The 13,185-nt window shown below is 48.7% G+C and overlaps 2 protein-coding genes across 9 annotated transcripts in view; one reads left to right on the top strand and one right to left on the bottom strand.

The window, feature by feature from the left end:
- Positions 1 to 3,142: 3,142 nt before the first annotated feature.
- DBI (diazepam binding inhibitor, acyl-CoA binding protein) lies at positions 3,143 to 8,147 on the bottom strand. Its single transcript, XM_010954633.3, has 4 exons — positions 8,016 to 8,147; positions 6,896 to 7,013; positions 4,787 to 4,849; positions 3,143 to 3,433 (listed from the first exon to the last, which is right to left on the bottom strand). The coding sequence occupies exons 1-4, from the start codon at positions 8,022 to 8,024 to the stop codon at positions 3,360 to 3,362; spliced, it is 264 nt and encodes an 87-aa protein (XP_010952935.1). The 5' UTR covers positions 8,025 to 8,147; the 3' UTR covers positions 3,143 to 3,359.
- A 31-nt stretch (positions 8,148 to 8,178) lies between these two features.
- The window catches only part of C5H2orf76 (chromosome 5 C2orf76 homolog), a 68,215-nt gene continuing 63,208 nt past the window's right edge, over positions 8,179 to 13,185 (top strand). For 4 of the 8 annotated variants that reach the window (XM_074363519.1, XM_074363522.1, XM_074363520.1 and 1 more), the window contains exon 1: positions 8,223 to 8,291. Coding sequence is in view for 2 of the 8 variants with exons in the window: in XM_074363523.1 (XP_074219624.1) it covers positions 8,641 to 8,697 (57 nt within the window). In the remaining 6 variants the exon portion in view is untranslated. The other 4 variants (XM_074363524.1, XM_045516288.2, XM_074363523.1 and 1 more) reach the window with 4 other exon arrangements.

The following is a 13,185-nucleotide window of genomic DNA, read 5'->3' on the forward strand; positions in this document are numbered from 1 at the left end:
TCTTGGCTCATCCTCAACTCCAAATACCTGTAATTTAATGCTACACAACCTTTATGCATCCTGCTGCTTACACCACCCCCTCACAACTTCCCAGCATGACTCCTGCTGAGCCAGCCACTCCTGTTTCCTTCTCGTTCCCCTCCTCTGGCTCTCCTTCCTTTTTACACTGGACACATGACCTGCTCAACCCCATTTTATTGATGAAGAAACTGAGGCTCCCAGAGGTGACATACCTTGCCCTCCAGGGTCTGAATGTTTTTTGCTCATTATGTCCTCACTTCAATAAAATTAACCTTGCAGATGAGAAGTACCCATCATGCACTGACACTATGACACTTCAGATCCAGACTAAATAAGGAGAAAAACACCTCCTTCCTTCGGGAAGGTGGAGCTGGGATGAAAATCAGGGAATAAGACCCCAAATCCTTCCCTCTGCAATACATATTCCGCCCATTCATTTTTACACCCTGTGTAACCAACTTGCCAAAGAAACTCAGTGCAGTTGTTCACCTGAGCCTGCCCGCTCTCCCCGAGAGCATCCTATCCATCCCTTAATAAATCCCCACTTTACTTTCTTAACCTCTGCATCTCATCTCTGAATTCTTTCTGCCACGAGACAAGAAACTAATCACTGGCAACAAAGCCTTGGAGAGGTGACCTGCTTTTCAAAGCCACTTTTCAGGAAGGAACGGCCAGCAGGTGGGGGATTTCACAGCATCTTATGCTAGCCTAGCGACATGGTGGCTGGAGGGTGGGGGACACTCTCATCATCTGATGGATGGTGGAGGTGTACGGGTGAGGGGTAGCCAGTGGTCACGAGATGGAACATGATGGAAGGGGACCAGCAGGGCCTTCCTGGCCAGAGAGCCCTGGGCTTGGGTCCATTCACATCACCTGAGCCTTCATCTCATTTGAATACTGGGCACGGTAATCCCTACTACACAGCCAGGAGGTGTAGTCCTCACCTCAAGGCACTGTGGGGTGAAATTCAAAACTGAAGCAAAGAACCAGCGTAGAAGCCCTGCCCTGCAAGTTCTCCGCAAGTGATGGCCATTAACTGGAGGCCACGTCTTTGGTGGGCAGACAGGCCTTGGGTCCACCTTGTCACTCCAGTGTTTCCCTCCCAACTGCACCGGCTGGAGACCATCACAGCACAATCTTAGCGGAGTGCACCTGCCGAGGGCCAGATCATGCTATCTTTATAAGGCTTCCTTGGGCTCAGGTCCTCTCTTCCAGGATTCTGGCCGGCAGTGAGGCAGCAACATGGTGCCTGAGCAAATGTCTGCAAGGTCCTGGCTGCTTCTGACAAGCTAGAAACAGGGCAGGATCCCCAGCAGGTGCTTTTCTTACCCACACCCTCTCCAGAGTTACCCAAGGAGTGATAACTTGCTTTTGGACTAGGTCCTTGACTCTGATGTTGCAACAGATATTGCCAGGGACAAAAATGGGTTTGAAAGAGGGTGGGAGAAAATTCCTGATACAGCGGCACACACTGGGGCACCTACTCTATGCCAGGAGCGTCTCACACTCTGGGTAGGCGCACTAGGCCTGACCCTGGAGCCAGGTCTGTTTGGATAAGAACCATGCCTTGGACTCTAAGGTTGTTTTTCCTTTGGTTTACTCCTGAAACAGCCAATAACTGAGCAAAGATGATCCAAACATGAGTACAGGTGAGTGGCCATGGCTCCCTACTGCCTCCCTTGGGACTCACAGATGTAGAGAGCTGGGTGGTCTTGGCAGCCTGAGTGGCGTGGGGCCGGGTGGGATGAGAGCAGACTGGGCTTCCTGCCTTGTCCGCCCTCAGCACCTGGAAAAGATCCTGCATAAATAACACTGCTACTCAGGACGTCACCTCCCTGGGCCGTGTCTGGGCGGACCTTGACCCCATTGCTTTGTTGGAGCGACCTTTCCATCTAGATCTGAGCTTTGGGGTTTAGTCTTTCCCTGGCAGCCTGGGCTGGAACTGTAGGATTTGCCATTCTCAGTAATTGTTGATACAGACTGACCATCAATGCCTTTGACTTTGTTGACTCCCCAGCGGCTCCCAATCACCCACCTATGGTCAAATTCTGCACTTTTCAACTTCGTTGTCCACTTCCCACTACCAAGTCCCACTCTGCATTGAAGGCATGCCATACTCCAGCCGTACCAGACAGCCATCCTCCCTGCCACCTGTCTTTCCCCCCACAGCGCTGTTCACACCTGTGAGACCACCATGGCTGGGACTGGCATCTGAACCAGGGAGATCTGCACTTGAGTGCTGGTTCTGAGTTTATGTACCAGCTGAGTGACCTTGGGCAAGTTACTCTAAGACCTCACTGTTCTGGGGCAAGACTGAGCTATGTCTCAGACCAGGGCACAGGCTTTGGAGGGGAGGATGGAGAGCTGCCCAGCCTCAGAGAGCATCTTCTTAATTCCTTTCAGCCTCAGCATTCCTCACCTGCAAAATGGGAAAAGCACCATCTCCCTCGCTGGACCGTGAAAGTGATGGAAGGGGAACATCTGGCGAGGAGGGTCTGACAGCTGTCTCGTCTTTCTCTTCAACTAACTGCATCCTCCAAAGTCAAGCTCCAGCCTTTCTTCTCTAATCTTAACCCCTTGCCCCACACCCCCCTCCAGGTCCTGATCGCCCTTCTCTCTGCTGAGCCCTCACTCCCCTGACTTGTTTTTGCCGGCTCAGCTGCCTGTGGTCAAGCTTCCCTGGAGACTCTGGGAATGCCCCACACAGCCTAACATTTCACCCTGATGGGGGCTTCTTCTCGTTTGCTCTGCAGCCATGGACTGGTTGGACCTCAGACAAACTTCAAATGCTCATCAACACTGCCTTGTTCAGAGCATGAGGCCAGCAGTGCTCCCGACAGAGGGCTGGCAGGACCTGCAGAATGACGGTTCCGCCCGCCTGATCAGTGCAGCTGGAGTTGGGAGAAGGTGGGAGAGGCTACTTCTATAACCCTTCTCCCCACGAGAGGTGAGCACGTGCCAGGCCTGGAACAGGTGGGACCACCTGCTCCGGCCTCCAGCAGAGGATAGAGGAGGGTGGGAAGGCTAAGCGCAAACACTTCCAGATAAATTCTTAAGCAAGTGAGGAAGACAGACTGGAACAGAGGAGGAAATCATTTCAAGAACCCAGGTTACCAAAGGCTTAAAGTAACAAAGGTACTTTTAATTGATCTTCAGATTAAAAACTACTCTGCGATGGTCAGTAACCATTCCAGCCCCTAGTCTGTTCAAGCCCTATCCTGGGCTGTCTTGAGCAATAGGGTTAACTGGTTATTTATTAACTTCATCCACAGTGTTAGAAAAACAAGGCATTATATCAATTTAGATGAAATGTGTGGCTGGCAGCCAAATCCAGTCCCTTACATTCCGTATTTTTTCTTTAGTTCTTCTACTTTGTTGACGTAAGCTTTCATGGCATCTTCCTTGGAAGTCCCTGTAAGGCATTGACAAGGTTATTTGTCAGAGAGGCGGCATGGTAGAAAGGCAGCAGACTTAACAGAGCCCTGGTTTAGGGCTCTGAGGCTCAGTTTCTCACCTGGGAGGGGCGGTTCTACTATCTCCACCTCACAGACCTGGCCATGGTTCGACTTAAAGTCCTCAAGGAGGAGCCTGGCCCACAGGGAATGCTCCAGAAAGCACTGAGCCCCCTGATGTGTGTGCAGCTGTCCTGAGGCCTGTCACTGGCCTGCTGGCCACGTGAGGGCCCCACTGTCGTGTCCGATTGAACATGGGGAGCTGCACTAACTGTTGGTCCTGTTGAGTCTCACGATTGGTTCTCACCAAACAAGTATTTTTCTGTCAGGCTCTTATCTCCCAGAGCTGTTAAGCTGCCAGTGGCAAAAAAAAAAAAAAAAAAAAAAAACCCCAAACAAAGCCAGGCACCCTCTTCTCCCCAGAGAGAAGCTCTGAGCAAAGTTTTGAGAACTCTGAGCTGGCTCTTGGAGGGGATACAAAGGGTGAGAGCCCCCAGACAGTGATGCCCAGTTTCCTGGGTTCTGTGGCGAAAGAGAGATGCCCACGGGCAAGTATGTGGGGTCTGAGAATGGCATGGAAATGCCCAATGGGAATGGACAGCCGGACAGGCATTCCTGTTCCAGTTACTGACAAATCCTAGGAGTGTGGTTATTGTTCTCTGGCCCCTTTTGAATTCAAGGGTTTCTCATTTGAAGGGAGACAGAGGGCTTATTCAGAAACCAGCTAGCTAGGGCACAAAAGCTGGCGGGCACTTTAGTGCCAACTTTTGGGTCTTGCTGCTGCAGGTGGCACGTGATTAAGTTGGAGCCGGGATACTTCTTGGCTGAAGTCGCTTAGCATAGAATAGCCCCATTCACCGAGCCTACGATGTGCCAGCAGCTTGCCATGCATTAGCTCATTCCTCTTTATGTGCCTTTCTGGCCGAAGGGGAACTGGGGAGGGCAGCTTGGACTAGAGGGTCACTGCCTGGTCTTGTGGGGGAGAGGGAGGTGTGGGCAGGAAACCACCCCTTATGGATACATATAAAGCCCAAGCCAACTCTATCGCCTCCCCATCTATTGGCCTGGTCCCCAGTCCCTCCCCTTTCTCCAGATGACCCCGCGGCTCTGAGATGGGGCTTTTGGAAAAGGCATGAATGGTATTGGGAGAAAAATTAGGTGGCCTAGTTTTTTTCCATTCTGGCCCAGGTCAAACTGGTTCCCCAGCATGTGCCTCTTCCACTGCGTTCTCTCCCCGCACCTCTTACACTCCTTAATGACGAGTGTTTCACTGCCGGGCTTTCCAAATGAAGGATACGGATTAGAGCAATTACCTTTCAGCTCATTCCAGGCATCCCACTTGGCCTTGCCTTTGAAGTCCAACATTCCAGGCCGTTCTTAAACAAGGGAAGGAAAGAGATTAGATCTGCTGCAAGTTCTGATGGAGACCTTGATCAGTTTTCTTGCCATGAATACCAACTTTGATTACATCTATTCCTTCTAGGCTATTAAATGAGTCTAGTATGGCGGGTTCTGCCTTCAGAAATCCACACGTACAGAAATCCAAACTTAAGATCTAGAGAAAATAGGAGGAAAACTGCTCTCATTACTAAAGAGTCCTTGTCTTTTAAGTTAAATAAATCCAAAATGTCTCCTTTTAAAAACTGTACTTAAATTTTTTTTTTTCAAACAAGTACTACATCCAGTCACCTGGCTTAAAATTCAAGCACCACGGAATTAATTCCGTTTCCTCCCAGTCTTCCCACTCAGTTTATCTCCCTCATGCATTACTGTCATCAGTTTTTTGGGTGTCCTTTTCTGTGAACTGTCTGTTCATATCCTTGCCCTATTTTTTCTATCAAATTTTTAGTCTATTTCTTGTTGATTTGTGGGAGGGTTTCTTTTCTTCCCCTGAGGGCAAGCTTCCTTTAAGTTATACCATGGTTTTACGCTTGGGAAACACACCACTTCCCTGCTGACTTAGTTCACTGCCATGCTGAGAACAAAGCCAAGGGGAGCAACCACAGTGCCCAGAGCCTGGACCACTGCATCTGAGAAACAGCAAGTCTCCCACCAGGAGCTTGCAGGGAAGCAATCCCAGGGATACTTGAGCAAAACTGCCCCCGGAGACTCATCATTAGAATCCTAGAGCAGCACATCCCAACATCTTTTCATGAGGACGGAAAGGTTGTACATTTGCACTGTCCAACCCAGGGGCCAATTGTGGCAACTGAGCACCTGAAATGTGACCGAACCTCTGATTTTATTTAATGCTAACTATTTTCACTTTAAATTTAGATAGCTGCATGTGGCTAGTGGCTACTGTACTGGACAGCACAGTTCTAGAGTGAGCTGATTGGGAAGTGACAGATTCCCACACCGGTCTATCCATACATATGTGAAAGCAGGGCAGAGGCCAGCCTCTGTGAAAATTGTGTTTATCAGAAAAGCATCTCAGCCACTCTAGTCACCCACACTTCATCCCTCTTGGCTCCCTAGGAGGAGGCAGAGTTTATAGATCCAGGGTAAAACTCACCTTCACCACAAGAGCTTTCTCATCTAAGCCCTCCCTGTGATCTCTGATTTGGCACTGCCAGGATCTTGAGCTCTGGGCACCATTCCCTGCTTCCAGCGGGCTGGCAGCCAGCCCACCTGCTCCACCCTCCGCCCCAACTGCAGTGGGATTAGGGGCCTATGCTCACCCTCCCAAACAAGAGTAGGGGTGGCCTCCTTCTATGCTACTGTAGCCACCACCTCTGAGTCCTTGCACAGGCTGCATCGTGCTCTTCCTATACACTTCTGGGTTTCAGACACTTAGGGGCAGAGTGAAAACTGTCCAAGGCGGGCAAGACAGCGTTCCCGAATGTGGTGGTCCAAACCAAGGCCTCAAAATCTGTACCAAGATTTTTTGATAGGGAACAAATGTTCATCAGCATTTTGCTGTCAGCAAAAAAATGCTTCTGACCTGCTCCAGGAAGTCAGCTGTTTCTCTGCTCCTGACATCAGGCTTGGTCCGGCTGCCAAGTGCTCTGACTTTGATCCTGCCCATCTGGGCTGGAAGCAGTATGGTTTGACAAAACTATTACTGAGCTGAGAGCTTGGAGCAAGTCTCTTTTGAGCTGGGATCTTTGCTTCCTCCCAAATAGATGGGAAATGCTAGTGATAACCAGTAAAGTCCTTCCCAAACTAGAATTTGAATTCTGCTCTCTGAGCCACGAAGAAGCCAAGAACGGTGCAGGGTCTGTCAACTCCATCCAGGAACATGATCTTTGGGGAAACTCTCCAGCTGAAACCCCAAGAACCCCATGAACCATCACCATGTCCTGCCTGAAGAGTAGGGCCTTGGGTAGTTTTGAGAGTGAGGCTCCTGCACATTGAGTTCCAGCACCAGCCAAGGCTGCTGAGCTGCTTTGATGGGCTCTCCCAACCTCAGCTTAGCGTACCTGTATTCACGTCACCCACGGTCGCTTGTTTGTAGTGGCTGTAGATGAACAGCATCTCATCATCTGCCGGCTTGGTCTTGAGGTGTTTAACTTCCTCAGCAGCTTTCTCAAACTCAGCCTAAAATCCAAGGAGACGAGAGGTCTGAACAGAGTTCAGTAACGGGTGGAGGGATTGGAAAGGCAGTATTCCCCCAGCAATGCAGGTGAGGAAAAGCAGTGTTTCCTCATCTCCTCAACGGGGCAGCCCGAAAGATTCAGCAAAACCAGGAGGGGAAGCACATCTGTTCACTCATTTGATGGACAACTGTGTACTGAGATTTCTCACTATACCAGGTATCAGGTGATGGAAACAGGTGAAGGAAGCAGGCTAAGACTGAAGCAGCGTGGCCAACTGTCTGGCAACTACCGGGCCAGACGGGGTCCCAGGTTAGCCCTGACTTGAGGGTAGGGCTGGCACAGCGGGTTTGAAATAGCTGAGAAAAGAACAGAGCTTGAGCACACTGGTGTCAGCGGCCAGAGCCCGCTGGCCCCCTCCCACTGGGCGCCGACCTCTGTCCCAGTGCCGGGACTGGAGAGAGGCGAGAGAAGCCAAAAGTCTCCCCCCACTGCCAGGTCCCGGAAAAGCGTCTAAAGTCGAAGGAGGAAAAGGCCTCTAGATCACCCCTCCCCCAGGGCGCGTCCCTCCCCTTCTCAAGCACGCCGGACACTCGGCCCCTAATTCCCTTGACCTCCCTGCGTCTCCACACTGCGTGGCGCCCTACTCCTACCGTGTCCTTCCGCGTGGGGCATTCGGTCCCCTTACTCTTTCGACCCATGTAACCCACTACATCCCATCTGTCTACCTAGGACCCTCGCCTCCGACCCCTATTCCTGCTTCACTGCGAATTCCTTCCCATGGGCAATATTCCAGCAGTTGCGAGCTGGGTAGTTGCGTTCTGAGTCCCGAACCGGAAAGTTCCGCTTACAGGGCTCTGTCAAAAGAATCCGGGCTGGGCATGGGTCCAGGAATAGCAGCAGAGCCCGGAAGGGAAAGACCTTGCGAAGTTGTGTCTGCAGGCTGATCCCCGTACCAGCCTCCAGCCCCGTTGCACCTTCGCAACCAGGCTGGGCACGCGTATACCTGAGACATGCCGGCAGGGTTGCAACGATTCCAGAGAGCCCGCGGAGGCTGCGAGGAGCAAGACGCAGTAGCACAAGACTCGACTGGTAGCGCCTTTAGAGGCGCAGCCGCAGGCCTCCCCGGCTGTGCTCGGGAGAGCGAGAGGCAGCCAATCAGAAGCCAGCTCTACGCTGGAGGTGTGCCCAGCCCGGGCGCCCGCCCCACCCTCGCCTGAACCCACGAGGGTTTGCTTGCGCACGCGCAACTGGGAAGAGCCGAAGGGGACGCCGGGAGCAGGTGGGGACCGCGGAAATAGGTCGCGGACTGTCGTCAGGCAGGGACCGCTGGTTCGAGCCGAGGTTCGGTCCGGACCTCAGTGGGGAATGGCCCGCGGGGCAGAGTTGGTGTGGGGCGGAAGCTGAGGAGCTTAGGCTCTTAAATTTGTTTCTTTAGATCTTGTGTCCGGCGTGAAGAGGCCGAAAGTTGCGCTGCTGGATAGCTTTCAGGCTTGGGGAGGGCGAGTGAGTCCCGCCCCTCTCAGGGGACTAGAGGTGGACCCTCTGGGGATGGTCCCTGGAGAACCGCGCGATGGTGGGAAGCTGGACTGGTCCCCAGAAATGCGAAGCCGAGGCCTCTTCCTGTGAACATGTTGTGTGACCTGCCGGTGGCCGTAGTTTGCAGCCCTGACTTTTCAATCTATCTGGTGCGTTAAAGTCAGGGACAGTGTGTTATTTGTCTTGATTTAAACTGAGCCCGGAGTAGGTGCTCAGCAAACATTTGTTAAGTAAATGACTCTCCTTCATTCACGCATGCTTACTGAACGCTTGTCGGGTAACTTGCACCGATCTAGATTTTGGGGACACAGCAGTGAACAAAACAGATAAATCCCTGCATTCCTGGAACTTATATTGGGGATAACAGTCAGTTCAATAGAGTTTGCTAGGAGGATAGTTAGGAATTGGCAGGTTTACATGGGCTGGGGGTGGAAGGTTAAGGGAAGGTAACATTTGAGAAAGCCCCTCAAGGAGAGGAGGGAGCATTCCAGGCAGAAAACTAGTGTAAAGGTGTGAGCTGGGAGTGGGGGAAAGATAGCAGGAGATGAGGCTGGAGGGTTAAGGAGGTGGCAGGCTGGCTAGATGATGCAGAACTTGAACTTTATAGGGACTAAGATTTTTATTTTGAGTGAAATGGGAAGTTGGAGGCTTTTAAGCAGAGAATGAGGAGACTGGGGCGGTGGGGGAGGCAGCTTTGCACGGTTGTTACAGAGGCTGATGCTCTCCATGGGAGAGCAGCACAGGTAGATGGGAGAGTTTGAGGGTGATGCCTGAGAGATCAAAGGGAGAATTTTCTCGCAGCTGTTACAGAGGAGCTGGGTGAACGGAGGGAATTGATGGAAAATTTTCTGGAGCTCTTTCAAAAAAAGGGAGATCGTTCCTCTCCAATTCCTAATTTGTGACAAGAGGAGTGGACTATCCCCCCTCCCGCCATTAATTCATATCTGTAGGTAGTTAGACTAAAAGGCCAGGTGAAAGCTTTCAGGTGTAACTTCCTAACTTGGAGGTTAGTCTTTATAAAATAAGAAGTAGAGGTGCAATAGCAGGGAACACATTTAGAGTCTTCAGTCTGAATAATTTTGTTTGAGAAAGCAAAGCTAAACAAATTAGCAAAAATCTTGGAGTTAACTTTGGGGAAATTACATCTGAATTGTAAGAGATGGGTTTCTTCTAAAATAACAATTCACAACTGTTCTTTTTTTTTTTTTTTTTTTTTTCTGCTCTGAGGCCCAGATGAAGCTTGGATTTGTTTTTGCTCGGTAATTTGTGCTTATAGCTTCCTTAATGGAAATTTATTATTGCCTTTGTGGGTCAGATTTGCTTTCAAAAGTATCTTCCAGTCAGTAGGTTTATACATTAGGTTATTGTGTTTGGCACATTTGAAGAGATTGGGTAATTTTCTGAATATTCCTCCGGGGTTGGTTGAGGTGATCGCTTTTTTTTTTTTTTAATTTATTTTGGGGGAAGGTAATTAGGTTTTAATTTTTTTGCTTGTTATTTTAATGGAGGTACTGGGGATTGAATCCAGAACACCATGTATGCTAAGCAAGCACTGTATCACTGAGCTATACCCTCCCACCCTCCAACATAAGAGTTTTGACTGGAGGTAAACATTGCAGAAAGCAAGGCCAGTGTTTTAAATTAACTTGGCAGTCTCCAGTTTAAGTGGGGCTGATTTGTGGGTTGCTTGTTTGGAATATACTCCATTTTCCTTAAAAAGTCAATTTTCCACATGGTGGTTTTGTGCCCCAGTGATTCTACAAACGTTGCTAAATCGCCTGAAGGGTGGAACGAGGAAGGATTATGGATCCCAGGCATAGAGTGCTCTGTGATCTTGACAAGTAGAAGGAAGTGTTCTTCCTTGTTAGAGGGCCCACCTTAGACCAAGTGGTGAAATAGCTTAAGGCTTGCTCTTTGTCTTACTCCCCATTTTCTTCCCTCACTTCTCAGTGACCATTTTTGGCAACCTTCACCTGTGGAAACGCTGCCTTATGCCTGGCACTTACCACCTCCATTCTAGGGAGTTGGAATGCCATTCAGCTTTCACCATAAAGAGAGGACAACAAGGATTTAATTTTTTAAAGTCAATTTCACAGTATATTTGGGGTCAATAGATGATATGATTTTTGTAGCTACATTTTACTGTACTGGAAAGGAAGTTGCTGAGAAAGGATGAGTTCCTCAGCTCTGTTTATATCCTTATTAGCAACTGTCACATTTTGTAATGAATTAATTTTTTGTAATTATGTGCAAGTATTTTTATTTACTCTTCTACCGTCTGAGCCCCCTCCCCTACATAAACCAGGGAGAATAGGGATCACTGTGTATTCGTCAATGCTCTGTCTCCGAGTGCCTGGCACTTCTTAGACATTTAACAAATGATGGGTAAATGAACAGAGTGCTTTTCTTTGAATGAAATGTATTCTTTCAGACTAGCTATGAATTTAGAAACCAACTAAGTTTATTAGAATTGAATGTGAAACTATGGGTAGGGTATATATAGTAGGTGAACTCTGGTGCAAGTACCAGGTTTAATCACTTCATGCCACTCCCAGCCTTGGAAACAGGACACCTGAAATGTTAAGGGAAGATGGGGAACTGATGACCCAACCAGTCAGCCTAACTGACCCTCCCAGTTGGTAGAGAGGCCATTGTTACTGCGGCTTGCCCTCACATCCTTGGGTTGCCAGTTTTCACAGGCTTCACTGCTGGGTCTCAGCCTAGAGCTAGACCGTCAAGTTCTATTAACAGGTGAAAGCAGTTCTTGCCCAGTGGGTGTGACTAGTAGTTTAATGTTAGGTTTCTTGGTATAAACGAAACCTCTAATTTCCAAGGGTAACCTAATCATTAAAATGTGAAAATCATTAAAAAGCTTTACAGCAAAGCTTTACTAGAAGGCAAGGGTTAGAGTATTCACAAATGATGATTATACACATTCGGTATTTATTTTCCAGCTTCTTGGAATGTGACTTCTGAGGCATGGCTCCAGCAAAGCTGGGAGGAGACCAGTGTGTTTTCAAGGGAAGGAGGTGTTACTGAACTGAACTTTGGCCCACTCACCCTACATGCAGCAAAAGCTAGTCTGACTAACATGGGGTTTGTGGTGAAGGAAAGTACAAGATTACTGCAGGGCACCAAGCAAGGGATGGGAGACAAGCCTCAGATCCACTCCAACCTGGTCTTCGAGTTAGGTTTTTTTTTTTTTTTAAAGGGGGAAGAACAAAGAGGCTGGAATTAATCATTGTCTTGTGACATTTCTTACTCGTTTAGGGAGTTGGGATGTCTCTGGTTTACAGTTCTCTGGCCAGGTGGTCCATGGCTTGGGGGTCTGTGAGCTCATCTTGCCCTGGAGGCACAACCTGAGTTTGTATAGTACGTTAAAGATGCTATCCACAGCAACAGTTGCAGTCAGCTGACTGGTTGATCACTGCTCAGTTAGCAAAGGATTGTGGTCAGAGGGGACAGGAAAGGGAATACAGTTTTGGGTAGAGAGACTGGTCATACTTGGCAGGGGAACTCAGTTTTAGGGGGAACTCAGTTCTAGAGGTACTTGGGAAATGCTTCTGGGATTGGAGAGGGGAGAAGTGGACAGAGTTGGGGGCTTTTGTTTGTTTTGTGAAAGCTGCGGTTGGGGTGCAGTATGAATGTAGCATAGCTTTTCTTTCTTTCCTTACTTCCTTTTTTTTTTTTTTTCTTTTTCCCTTTGTCTCTTCCTTTTCTGATGACACACCCAGTGAGAGGAGGCCTGGCAGCTGGAGGTCTTAACCAGCCCTTCTCCTTTGCTGTTCTTTTCTTCCTTTGGGTGTTCATATTCAGAGGAGTTACAGCAAGTTGGGTGAGAGAAGAGTGAGTGTGTGTGTGTGTGTGTGTGTGTGTGTGTGAGAGAGAGACACAAGTGTGTATGAGTCTCACCTTTCCCCTGTCCTGTTTCTGTCCAGCTAACATGTAGGGGTGGTTTGGGCTGAATTGAGACAGGGAGAGGAGAGGGTGGGAGGTTCCTGGCAGGAAGTGTCTCACAGTGGCTGGGAGGAAGGAAGGAAGGAAGAGAAGACTTCCTTTAGAGTTACTTACATGTGAGTTGGTCATAACACTCGTTGGGTGCTGCCCCTATTCTGTTTAGAAATACTTATGATTATGGGCAGGAATAATGAAGCTCCTTATGAAGTGTCTTGAGCTCAGTACTATAGTTCCTGTTCAAATTCATTGGAAGTACAAGCTCTCTTCTAAATCTGCATTGTATTCCTCTTTGCCTGTTTCCCTAGCTCCGAGTTGCACATGACAAGCACTTGGTAAATGCTTTGGAACCAGGTTGTTAGAGATGGAATTTTCTAGCGAGCTCTTCTATTGCCTGTCAACAAGAAAATTAGAAATATTAAAATAACTAAAATATTAAAATCTGATGACAAATGATTAGACTGATAAGTCCTTTGGGGATAATGCCATTGGAAAAAAAATTTATTTTGAGATAATGCCATTTAAAAAAGAACCTAATTTTTATTTTGAGATAATGGTAGACTTATGTGCTATTAGTTGTTAAATAACACAGAGATCCCTCATGCCCTTTTTACCCATCTTATCCTAGTGGGAACATCTTGCACAACTATAATGCATAGCGCAAATGGTACGTGGACATTGAT

This window comes from Camelus bactrianus, chromosome 5 (genome assembly GCF_048773025.1).
Source record: "Camelus bactrianus isolate YW-2024 breed Bactrian camel chromosome 5, ASM4877302v1, whole genome shotgun sequence".
Lineage (NCBI taxonomy): Eukaryota > Metazoa > Chordata > Mammalia > Artiodactyla > Camelidae > Camelus > Camelus bactrianus.

Bases quoted from the DNA above. Each gene is read 5' to 3' on its own strand.
- DBI (XM_010954633.3), bottom strand. The intron at 4,850-6,895 runs GTACGCTAAGCT...CCCTTGTTTAAG, and splicing joins CGTGGGTGACGTGAATACAG to AACGGCCTGGAATGTTGGAC. The intron at 3,434-4,786 runs GTAATTGCTCTA...AATGCCTTACAG, and splicing joins TGCCTGGAATGAGCTGAAAG to GGACTTCCAAGGAAGATGCC.